Below are 12,431 nucleotides of genomic sequence, written 5' to 3'. Positions count from 1 at the left end.
CTCAATAACCTCTTTTCCTCTCCTCTCTCCCACTCACCATTACTAATTTATCCTGATTGTAATGGCTTCTATTTGCTCTAAGCAGATCCTGTTCCCTTCCTGGGAAGACATGAACAGCTACAAGGACATAATATTCCCAGAGGAGGATCTGTTCCTGGATTCAGGCGACTCAGGCACTTACAATGATCTCTTGATGGGAGCCCCCCTTTTTCAGCCAGCCATCCCACACTGTTTTAATGTGATCATAATCTGAAAGAAGACACGGGGACCTGCATCTGGAGTAAGCCATCCCATGGTAATGAGCTGACGTTTTAATTTCCAGTCACAGGGAAACGTTTTGCAACTGTTTGACATCTCTTCGAAACCCCAGATGACTTGCTCACGTGGGCAAGCCACTGGGGCTGGAGGCTACATCATGCAGGTGCTGTGTGGCACCCAAGGGTGGCTTTGCCACTTGCAGGGCTGCAGGAACAAGCTTTTCCTCTGTGCACACACACACACATGTGGATAACCCTGAATGGGATTATAGTCTTCCCTGTCCATTCGGGTTGCAAAGCAAATACTAACGCTGCCCTGGAGCACTGCTGTTGACTCAGGAGGCTTCTCTGGTTATTTCTGAAGTTTCTCTGCATTTGTGTCACCCACGCTCTCCCATCGGCATGGATCCCAGCTGGCTTTGTGACCCCATTTCTGTGGTGTTACTAAGCTCCTTGGGAGGAGGCAGAGCCTCCTGCTCAGGGATGTGGCAGTTCAAGCTGTCTGAGGCCAGGTGGCTGCTCTGTGCTGAGGTCCTTGTTCCTCCGCAGCCAAGGGAGAGAGAGCAGCAGTAGTGGAGGATAGTTCAACCCATCAAGCTGAATGGGATAAATAGCTCTCCAGATGTTCCTGCCTCTGTGGGCTATAGGAGGATCCTGGACACCTAATGTAGGAGAGACATCTAGGTCATTTATCAAGCCTGTGCCTGCCCTACTGCTTTTGATTTGATCCCAGTGTGACACTGTGAGGGACTGGCGGTACCTCTGCAGGATGCCTCCCCTGGAACCCCAACCAGGATGCTCGGAGCTGCTATGGTGTGCAATACTCCATTGCTCATGAGAGCCATTTTGCTGACAGGTTGGTGTTTGGGGAGGGAAGTTAGACCTGGGGACAGAGGCTGCCAGTCTGCCACAGAAATCCACCACTACAAAAGCCCAGCCAAAAGCCAAGGTGGGACAGAAGCTTCACCATGAGCCTCCTGGCATTCAGCCTTGCCTGTGCTTCCCTCCTGCTCCTGCTGTCGGAGGCTCCAAGGCTGTCACCTCATCACAACGTCCTGCATTATGCTCCCAGTGCCTGCTGTCAGCTGTGCTGTCAGTTCCTGAGCACTGTGTGGTGCCCTTGGCTTTACGCTTGTCTGCACCACCTTGACTAACTGTGGGCTTCATATGAAAAATAAACATTAATTTGTTTAGTGCCTTCCCTCTCCTGGGTTTTACAGTGGGAGCCTCAGCTAGTGGGTCGCGGATGCAATCATGTCCCCATCACCAGTGTAATCTGTCTCCGTGTCACATCTCCTGGACAGGCCTAATTTAGCAGGGATGTCTTTTGGAGTTAGCTCATGAAATGTTTGCTATGTGTGGTCAGCCAGCCCCGGCCTCGGCACTCCCACCACCCCAGTGTGTGACCTGTAGCTGTTTTCAGGAAGAAACTGTCTTTAGCCCCTGGTAGTGTACACTTGCAAGGCTCCACTCGGGTGCAGTTTATCTCTGCAGGGATGAGAAGCTCCACTGCAGCTGGGGCTGGGATATAAAGCCTGCAAGGGCCAGGAACTTGGCCTTTTGGGTTTGGGTGCTGTGATTCACTCATGTGTTGAGATCACTACACCTCCCCAGGCTGGGACACAGGCACGGGCCTCTCAAGCAGCTCTTCTGCAGCCAGCCCCACAGCGAGCGATCGTGTCTGATTGATTGGGGTTTGTATCCTTGGAAACTGGAAGGACATTAAAATTGCATGGTGCATGCAGTGCTGCTCTACTCCTTGTGCTGCCATGGGCTTGGGGATGGCTTCAGCCACCAGCTGCGGGGTGTAAAGGCCACTGGCAGGTTTTTTTTCTAGAAAAACTGAATGGGAACTGAATGATGAGCTATTCAGAGGGAAGGATCTCTGTGGATCTCAGCGCTGATGTCCGGGAGCTGTGTCTGACTCCCAGCCATCCCTGACTGTGGCTCAGTACCTCTGCTGTTTCACAGCCCTGCCACAGTGAGCCTGGGCCTCATGACAGAGAGCTCCTGCCTTGAAACCATCCCACCCCTACTGCAGGGGCTGCTACAGATGGTACTGGGCTCCTAATGGGGCTGTATGGCAGTGGTTCCTGTGCTGTTTGGAGCACATGTAGTCACCACCCACCAGCCTGAAATGGGTTGGAACTGGGCTCCCAGAAGCCTCTCTTGGGGGTTCACCAGCCAACGCAAAAAGGAAGTTAACACAGTCCTGCTGGGAGAGAGACTACAGGCAGCATGGGTAACAAGGGAGACTTTCCTACCATTGCCCTTTCTATCCCAGCTTTCCTGCCTTAAACCAGATTTCCTAAGAAATGGCCAGTCCAGTGGCTGCTGTGTGGATGTTCTTCACATTGTGTAGGAGCTGCAGGTACAGGTGTGCGTAGGCAGCCCTTGGGTAGGGCTGTACCCCGCGCAGGCTGTATGCAGCACAGGGCTGTACCCCGCGTAGGCTGTATGCAGCACAGGGCTGTATGGCAGTGCTGCCTGCACAGGAGCTGTCCGTGGCCTTTTCAGGCAGCACCTGCAGCTGGGCTGGACCCTGCTCACGGAGTTCCACCCCGTGCTGCCCACACACACAAGACCTCAGCCCCTGTGCACCAGCATGGGTTCAGCTGTGCCTTCCTTGTGCTGAGGTTGTTTCCAGGCAGCTCTTCCCCCCAACTAGCAGCTGCAGGGAGAAGGGGACGACTCTGGCCCCACAGAAAGGAGCGCTGAAGGGTCACCCCTAGCCCCACAGAGCACTCTGAGCCCTGCCATCAGCATGCATGTTCCTGCCACTTCTCACCAGCACCCCCCATCCTGTCCCCAGCCAACAAACCTGCTTTTGCATCAAATCTAGGTTAGGCTCTGTCTCCCTCTTTCAGACACCAGATTTTCCATTTTCTAAAACGGTACCAGAACAAAGGCTCTCCCAGGACCTCATTTTCTCCTACCTTCTCCGTGGCTGCTAATTAATATCGTGGCTGCCTAGTCACACAGCATGTGTTCATCTATATGCATGTGTTCAGAGGAGATGAAAATAATATCTGCATCACAGGATCCTGTGGGTTTATTTGCCAGGGAAAACAGGTCCCTGATGCTCCAGGAATTCCTCTTGCTACGACAGCATCTGTGGGGCACCAGCCCACCCCTTGGTGCTCTCTGGGCTCCTCACAGCTCTGTAAGTCAGAGTGCTTCGTCTGTTCCTTGCTCAGGCTCCTCCCATGACGTGTCCACCAGCACCTTGAGATTCCTCCTGGAGATGCCACTGAGGATGCACCTTGAGATTCCTCCTGGAGATTCCTCATGGAGATGCCACTGACTTGCAGAGCGTGTTACCGAGTGCCACGTGCAGTCAAACCCAGGAAAGAAAGGCAGTGGGGCAGCTGTGTGTGCGAGAGCACGGGGAGGAGAGAAAAACCGGTTAAGAGCAACCACAATTTGTTGTGGGCTTGAACTAATGGGCATCGAATACTTGGAAATCGTACAGTGAAATGCAACAGATCCCCACAAAGCATCGCTGGCAATGAGTCACTGCTTAATGTACTCCTGACTCAGATTTATAGGTTTAATATTTTTCTTGTGCACCGTTTCTGTTGCTGTGCAGATTGCTTCATCAGTTTTCTTTCCTGACCTGAGGTATGTTAAAATAGTCTCTTTCGGGGTTGTTATTTTTTAATTAATATGTTGCACTTCAAAGGATACTGAAAAAAAATCCTTGCCATTCATTCCTCAAGACTTGAAATGGTCTCTCTAGTGTCCTGGTCCAATTTGCAAGCTGGCTAACTATCTCATGCTATCTAAACGTCCTTTCTTTGAGGCCCTAATTAATACAATAGCCAGTGTGACTGTTTATTTCAATAGTGGTCATGCAGGAGGAGCTCTCTTGGTGAAACCATCTTTATTTTTAGAAAGAGCACCGACGCTTTCATAAATTCTGAAAAAAAGTGTCAACAGTCCTCTTTATTTTTAATATATTTGACTTAATACGCACGTCTGAGTCACTGGTTTTAACAGCTACGTGCTCATTTTCCCTTCCAGAGATCAAAACTCTTCTCCAGCAAGGGCTGAACAGGCAGGCGCTGGAGCTGGGCTGCACCCCGTGGAGCCACGCAGGAGCAGCCGGGTGCTGCTGCAGCGGCGCCGACCCGTTGGGCACAGCCAGCCGGAACCGGGACCCGCGCTCCCAGCTACCCGAGCGTTTGCTGCACCGACGTTCGCTGACACTCGTGTTCCCCAACACAGTGGGGACAGGAACCCGCTCCAGCCGAGTGAGGGGTTGGAGGGAGATTTGGGTGCGTGAGTTGCGGGGTTGGTGAGGTCTGCAGGGATCTGGCTTTGAGACGGGGCACACACAGAGGTGTGTGCGTGTGGAGACGCTGTTTTCATGCATCTGGCAGCACGAGCCGTACTCTTACCGCGGTTCCTCTCCAGACGAGCGCTGCACGGCGCAGGGGGACGGGGCAGCGGAGCAGGGATGTGGCGGGCAGGCTGATGGGATGAGCGGTGCCGGGACGCCCTGCCCGAGGCCACCGCCCTCCTCAGAAGCGCCCGGAGCACTTGGGCTGCCCCGTTAGATTTCCCGTTAGATGTCGACACAGCGCTGAGGAGCCGGATCTCTCCGGCAAGGAGACTCGGGTTTAAAGCAGGGGAAGGTGCTGCGCGCTCTGCTTCCACCCCCCGCGCTTTGAGGCGGGGCTGCGCAAGGTCAGCGCCCCGGTAGCGTGGGGGGTCCGCGTGGTCCCCCCCAGCTCCCCCTCGGCCCTGGGCTCGGTGGGCGTCCCCGTGGCCCCCTCGGCCCCGTGACTCACCTCAGCCCCGGGCTCCCCCTCGCCGCCCCGCACGGTCCCGCCCCGCCCCGCCCCCGCCCGGCTCCCGCAGCGGCCGCGTTTCGGGGGTGGCGGCTCCTCCCGGCAGTGCGGTAGAGCGCGGCCGCCATTGCATCACGGCGCGCCCCGCGCTCGGCCGCGCCTCCATCCCGCAGCCCGGCACCGGTACCAGCTCCGGCCTCAGCTCGGTACCGCCGGGGGGCGGGGACGCTGCAGCCGCAGGGAACAGGCGCCGCGGCGCTGCGGGGAGAACGGGCACCGCGGCGGCCGAGGAGCGACCCTCGGCCTTTGCTCGGCGCCGGGGCAGCCGCTTCGCAGCCGCGCCGGCAAGGCTGAGGCGGCGGCCGGAGACCGCCCGGCCCCGCGGTCCGGGCCGCTTCGGCGGCGGGGCCGGTTGTCGGCGGGATGCGCCGGCAGTGACGGGGCAGCGGCGTGTCGGGCGAGGGGCCCGCGCCGGCCGCCATGGCACCCGCCTGAGCGTCGCGGCCGCGGCGGAGACAGCGGCGCCGGCCCGCCCGCTCCCCGGTTGCGGGAGCCAGGCCCGGGCCGCCGCCGGTCCCCGGGTCGCCGCGGTACCGGCCTAGCGGCGCCTCCCGGCCGGCGCGCCCCCTGCGGGCGAGCGGAGCGGCGGCGGCGGCGGCCGCCCCCGGGCCCGCGGGCCGGGCATGGGCGGCGCGGCGGCGGCGGCGGGCGGGCGCTGAGGCGGGCGGCGGCAGCATGGAGGCCATCTGGCTCTACCAGTTCCGCCTCATCGTCATCGGCGACTCCACCGTGGGCAAGTCCTGTCTCATCCGCCGCTTCACCGAGGGCCGCTTCGCCCAGATCTCCGACCCCACGGTGGGCGTGGATTTCTTCTCCAGGCTGGTGGAGATCGAGCCGGGCAAGAGGATCAAGCTGCAGATCTGGGACACGGCCGGGCAGGAGCGGTTCCGGTGAGACCGGCGGCGGCGGGGATGGAGCGGGGCCGGGGCCGGCATCCTCCGTGTGCCGGGCTCCGGCGTTGTGCGGGGGGGGGGTCCCGCGCCGCCGGGGAGGCGCTTGGCGCAGGAGACAAAGCGCGGGCCCGTCGCGCCCTTCGCTCCCCGCTATGTGCTTCGCTTTTTTGGGGTTCCCCCCCCCTTCTTTTTGCAGCGCTGCCCCCCGAGCGCCCCGGGAGGCGCGGGGCTTTGTGCACCCGCGATTGGCGCCCGCACGCCCGCAAATGGCCGCGGCGGGGTGTGCGGGGTGATGGACGTGCGGGCGAGCGGCCCCGCCGCCACCGGGGAGGGGGCCGGAGCCCGAGGGCAGCGCTGGGGCCGGGGCTGTTCCCCAGCCGTGTGCGGGGTGCGCGCCGGGGGCCGCGGCCCGGCGGGGGCAGCGCCCGCTCCCCGCCGGCGCAGGGCGGCACTGACCGGGATGCTTCGTGGCTCATGGCACTTGGGTCTCGGCTCGCTGAACGCGGTGGGATACGCGCTTGGGATTGACTGCGGCGGCGATGGGCTGTCCGTGGGACAGAGGAAGGCCGGGAGAAACCCTCGGTGGCGGCTGTGCAGGGATGACAGGCGCTTTCTGCGCGGCGACAGGCTGAGCGCTGCACAGGCGCACGGGTTGGGCGATGGGAACAGACTCCATGAGGGCGAATACAGGCGGCGTGTGGGACTGTGCCCAGGGGTTCCCACAGCACTGCATGGTGAAAACCAGTAGCTGTGGTTGGAGCAGGGTTGTCCCCAGCTAAACGGGGGCTGGTGCTGTCACGGGATGCACGCTGCTCGTTTGGAAGGGGTGTGAGTGTACCCTCAGCTCCCTGCCTCCTGTTTACTTACATTTTCCGTGCATCTTTAACCCTCATCCGCTCCTCCACCCTGCTCCCTCCAGGAGCACTGTTCTTGCTCTGCACCTCTGTGCAGCTTCACATGGCTTCTACTTCTGTGCTGCAATGACTCGCCTGAGGAATGTTTTGGTTTCGCTCAATAGATGAAGCCTCACCTACCCCTGCCTCTCTCACCGCCTTTCTTCGTGTCTGTGGTGCTGGCATCTGGCCCAGGATGTGCAGTAGTCGATTCTTACCCACTGACAGGTTTTTCTTCTGCTACCTTGCAGCCTTTCAGGGTGAGGGGCTGGTGCGTTGGTTACTCAGCGGGGAGAGGAGGTGCTTTAGCTTGCAATTGCATCAGCTTCCAGCTTTGTGTCTTGGGATGAGGCCTGTAGAAGACACGCCTGGGTGCTGTCCCCTGCATCTTCCTTTGCTACGAAGAACAAAAGCTGTCGGATGGCTTCAATTTCCTTTTTTTTTTTTTAACCCATTAGGAAGTTTGGGGCCCTGGAGGCTGCTTACCCTTAGTGCTGGTGCCTGACCTGGCCCAGCGTCTGGGTTGTAAGCATGATGAGCAGGCGACCTTCAGCGCAAGGGCAGGCAGCACTGCTGCGATGGGCAGCAGCACTCAGAGGCAGGAAGAGTCTAAGGGGCAGGAACAGCCAGGGACGTAAGAAAAAGTGCTGTGCAACTTTGAAATGCCCTTGCCAAAGAGCACACGTACATTCCAGTGTGAAAGGCGAGAGGGAAGCGAGCACACCCAGGTGTGGTTGTGGTGCGCTCTGAAGTATGGAAAAATCAGGTAATGAAGTCTGGTTTGTGTTCATCCTTTTCAGATCACTGTTACCCCTGTGACAGATTCTGCCCCATAAAGCCAGCAGCTCCTGGGCTCCTCCTGCAAGCTGTTTTTCCTGGCAAAGGGCAAGAGGCAGCTGTTACCGGAGTAAGCCGAAGCCTCTCAGGTCTGTGGGCATAGACAAGAGGCATGACGGTGCGGGTGTCTCCAGAACTTCTTTGTCATAGCACAGGGAATTCCTTAAGGAAATTTGGAAGAATGAGCTGGGGTTTTTCACAGGTTTCTCCAACTCAAGCATCTCCAGTCTGCATTGTGTAGTTTAACAGCTGCCCCGCAAGGCAGAAGCCACCGTAGTCATTTTGAAAACACCTTGTTGGCATCCTCTGCTCTGCAGCTGTGCTGGTCTTCCTGACCCCTGTTGTGAGCTCTTTCACTCTTCATAAATTAGAAGTAATTTCCTTGCAGTCAAGCCTTAGGTTGCAGTTAAGCATGTGCTATTCTAGTTCACCAGTTGAAGCCCCAAAACACCCTGCTTGGGGCAACACTGAGGCTGCTTTGGAGCTGTAGAAGAGCAAGGTCCAGTTCTTCCTGGATCCATCAGGGTTTGCCCATCGCTGGTTGCTCAGATACTGAGATTTCCTTGTCTGAAACATGACACTGAGTAATGCCAGCAAAAGCACACACGCGTGCAGCCCTGGCTCCCTGAACTATGATCCACCACCTACGGAAGAGCTGGTTCCTTCCAGCCGGCAGCTGACGGAAAGATTCAGACAAACAGCCACAGACCCCTGGTACAAGAATCACCCCCCCACCCCCATGGGTACAGAACAGTTCCCAGGCAGAGGCACGACTTTCATGTTAAAATGTGGCCAGAATCATTGTGAATCCTCCCACTGCTCTACACGAGTGTGTATCAGCCTGTCGGAAGGAGGGAAGGCAGGAGTCTGGGAAGGGAATCGGGGAGGAATGTGCAGCATGAGGACATGGTTTGCATCTTGCAGGTCAGGAAGGAAAAGCTTCTGTGGAACAGGCTTTAAGAAAAGGCACTGAGACCTTCACCTAGTTTTACCTCAAAGCGCCGTTCAGCTTAGATCCTGTCATGTCTTTCAGAAGTACCTGAAGCATCGTTGGTGTTGGCAGGAGGAGCCAGGGCTGATGCGTGGAACACAGAAGAGAAGCAGAAAGGCCTGTGGCAGTGTGGGGGGTGAATTCAAGGCGCCAATATCGTTTTGCAGATGGCTAGATAGCAAAAAGCAGATCCGAGTCCCTCAGTGCCAAATGCAGAGCTACTGTTGTCCGGTGTGCTGTTGCCAGATAACTGGGAGAGGAGAAATTACCCAAATGCTTCCAGCTATCTTTCCCTGCTCCCTCTTCTGGCTTTCTTCAGATTTGGCTGTGGATTTTCATCCATCAATGCATGTCTGCTGATAAAGCAATCCTTGAAACCTCCAGCTGATCCTTTCTTGGGGCAGTATCACTAGATACACGCACCACAGGACCCCGTAACTCTGAGGAACAGTCTTGCATGGACATAAAAGGACTTGTCCCAAGGTAAAAATGCAGCAGTGCTTATATATTCCCAGCAGGGAAAGTTCAGGCCCAAGTAGGAATTCCTCTGGGGACTGAAATCGATCACTGCTCCTGGATTTAGAACAAATTCATGACTTTGCAGAAACACCACAGTTTGACAGCTTCTTGGCTTTTCCACGCGTAGGAGTCATTGACCTATAGCTCTGCTCAGCCTTGTGGTCGCAGCTTTGCTCCGTAGCCCTGTGATAGCCGTGTTCATCTGCTGCTTCTGGCTGTGCTCAACTCTGCTATTGCTTGGAGGACCTGTGAAGCTGCACTCCATTTCTCACTCAGGTTTGGTTAGTGCCTAAAGTCATCAGTGTTTGGCAGGAACAAGGGCAGCAGTAGTGCGGATTCCACTAGGGAGCTGTTTTGTCATTTCACTGTTACTCGTGAGATCAGACTGGCTGCTCCTGTTAGTGTGTTGGCTGTAGTGGTGCATGACGTGGTTTTGACTGGTGGTGTGGTGGGAGAAAGCATAGGGGTCTCTGGATGTCCCTGTGTCAAGGCCCTGGGTGTGTGGCGGGGACCTGCAGCCCCATGGTCTGCCTCCCAAATCTGTACACTCCTTTTACCTGTCTATCGGGGAGGGGGAGTTTGGTTTCAAATAAATCCTGTGACTTGTTACAGTGGGTTGGACAGGGTATTCAGAGAAGTTACATGGCAGGAGATGGGACTCTTGAGGCTAAAAGCAATGGGCAGGCAGAAATCCCTCACAGAACATAGAGTCCGAAATTGGTGGTAGGGGATTCTGTGCAGAGCTGTGGTAAGTTGGTGGGGCAGTTAGTTAGTTACCTGAGGGTGATGTCTGTAAGCAAAGATTATTTGTCTCTGAAGGACAAGCTCCATGGAGCACAAGCTCTGAGCAGTAAGACAGTGCTGGAGTGGCCTCCTCTGCCCTGTGTTCTGTAGGGTAGACAGGGTAGTGGTATTGCTGCTTCCTTAAACATGTATGTTCAGAAGGGCTACAGTTGGCTTAATGGGGGGGTGGGGGGTGGAGAGAACAGACGGACAAAACCCCCTGAAACTTGCTCTGGCCCCTTTCCCAAACACCTGTAACTTACACTTTTGTTGTGGCTCATTCCTTGCAGGTCCATCACCAGAGCCTACTACAGGAACTCAGTTGGGGGACTCCTCCTCTTTGACATTACAAACCGCCGGTCCTTCCAGAACGTCCACGAGTGGCTAGAAGAGACCAAGGTGCACGTCCAGCCCTACCAGATCGTCTTCGTTTTGGTAGGTCACAAGTGTGACCTTGACACGCAGCGGCAGGTCACCAGGCACGAGGCCGAGAAACTGGCCGCTGCCTACGGTATGAAGTACATTGAGACCTCGGCTCGCGATGCCATTAACGTGGAGAAGGCCTTCACTGACCTGACCAGAGATATATACGAGCTTGTTAAACGGGGGGACATTTCAATCCAGGAGGGATGGGAAGGGGTAAAGAGCGGGTTTGTCCCAAACGTAGTGCACTCCTCAGAAGAAGTGGTGAAATCAGATAGGCGATGCTTGTGCTGAGCTCTTCTAGTGAGGCAAGTGGTGATGAACTCTACTAACCAAACGTACTTTTACTAAGTGAACTCGGTGTGACAGAAGGGAGAGCAACACTCCTGTTGTGGACAGCCTCCCACGTTGTTTTGGACACCAGAACAGAGCCTGGAAAGAAATGTTCTGTTCCAAATAACCTTTCAGAACTGGGGGGCTACAAACCTAAAGGAGAGTGAGTGAGGGTGCATGTAGATGTTGTAAGGAGACAGGAGGCAGAACTGAGGGGCTGCACGAGGCAGGAGAGCGCATACAGGGAGCTGAACGGGTGGGCATGTGCCAGGCTACTGTACATGTCCTCTTTTGAGTAAATACAGAGCTCTGTGCTGGGTACTAACACCACGGTGTGGATACTTTAGTAGTATGATTGATGGGCAATCAGACAGGGAGAAAGAGGACATCCTTCTTTGTGTCAGCTGTTTGAGGTGTGAAGGCAGCACAGGTACTGTTTCCCTGTAAGGCCAACTCCACAGGAAAACTTTACTGACATGGTGTGCACACTTCTGAATTTTCTTTCTTATGTTCCTGAGCCTAGTTTGATAGCCAAGAATATTCCATGGGATTTAAAGAGGAAATCAGTAGTTATTTGATTGGTAATTACAGTTTAAATTATTTCCCCTCTCCAGTAGTGCTTTTCTTGCTGTGCTGAACTGGGATTCTAAGTGGTAACTCCTGCTCTGGTAGTAACTACTCAGTGCATTTTTACACATTTACTGCCTAGGTGAGTACTGTGAAAGCACCCTGAGGTCAGGGCTTCCCAGTAGAATTAATGATCAAGAGCATAGAGAGAGAACCATGTCCTCAGATCTCAGATCTTATGGCTGGGATGCTGCAGCCAGGTGGGATGCCACCATTTCTGTGCTGACCTTTGAGGCGTCTCACCAGCCAGGTGACAAGGAGGACTGGAAAGGATGGGGAAAATAACACCCAACAAAATAAAAAAATATTAATAAAAAAATAAAAAAAATACCTTGAAAAGCTTAACTCAGGTGCATCAGACATCCTAACAGGTGAGATTTGCTTTTAAAGCGGTTAGTTTAAAGCATGGAAAGCAAAGGCTTCCAGCAGTGCTCACTGCTGTTACAGTCTCCTTCTTTCTTGGCATCTGTGGAAGATGAGCACTAGGATGGGAAGGAGGAGCACACCTCAGCCAGGGCTGAGCAGGGGGAAGCTACGGGACAAGCTTGAGTAACATTTGTTTTCTTCTATGTTTTAACTTGACAAAAGCAGATGGGTCTGGGGTGGGGCACCGTGGGATGGCAGCCCTGCTGCAGAGCCATTCGCCACCTGGAAGCTTTGCTTCTGCTAAGTGTGAACTGAAGCTTTTGGAGTGCAGCAGGGTAGCTGTGCTGCACTGAGGTAGGGAAGTTCAGCCTATTAAAAGCAAACAAAACTATATAGTCACTTTTTTAAACAAAACCTCTCAAGTTTGCAGGCTTTATACACCAAACAGGTAGCGCAGGAGGGAGGGATTAGGTAAAAACCACAGGAAGCATCTAGTGGTTTTCGGCCTCTAAGTAGAGAAGAATAAAAAATCCTTGTTATAGCTTTTTAAGGCTACCCCATCTATAAAGTGTGGGGCTGCCTGACTGCCCTGGAGTTCACGCTGTTTCTCCCCTCGAAGCTGTACTCAGTGTTTGCAGCACAGGGGCAGGTCTGAG

The 12,431-nt window shown here is 55.3% G+C and overlaps 1 protein-coding gene across 1 annotated transcript; it reads left to right on the top strand.

The window, feature by feature from the left end:
* Window positions 1–5,776: 5,776 nt before the first annotated feature.
* On the top strand, window positions 5,777–10,743 carry RAB39B (RAB39B, member RAS oncogene family; the record flags this gene model as incomplete). Its single annotated transcript, XM_084269085.1, has 2 exons — window positions 5,777–6,000; window positions 10,317–10,743. Exons 1-2 carry the CDS (start codon window positions 5,786–5,788, stop codon window positions 10,741–10,743), a joined length of 642 nt encoding a protein of 213 aa, XP_084125211.1. The 5' UTR covers window positions 5,777–5,785.
* Between the last annotated feature and the right edge of the window lie 1,688 nt (window positions 10,744–12,431).

This window comes from Gallinula chloropus (genome assembly GCF_964237585.1).
Source record: "Gallinula chloropus genome assembly, chromosome: 11".
Classification (NCBI taxonomy): Eukaryota; Metazoa; Chordata; class Aves; order Gruiformes; family Rallidae; genus Gallinula; species Gallinula chloropus.
The sequence above is the reverse complement of the archived record's forward strand: the minus strand, read 5'-3'. Positions and strand labels throughout refer to the sequence as shown.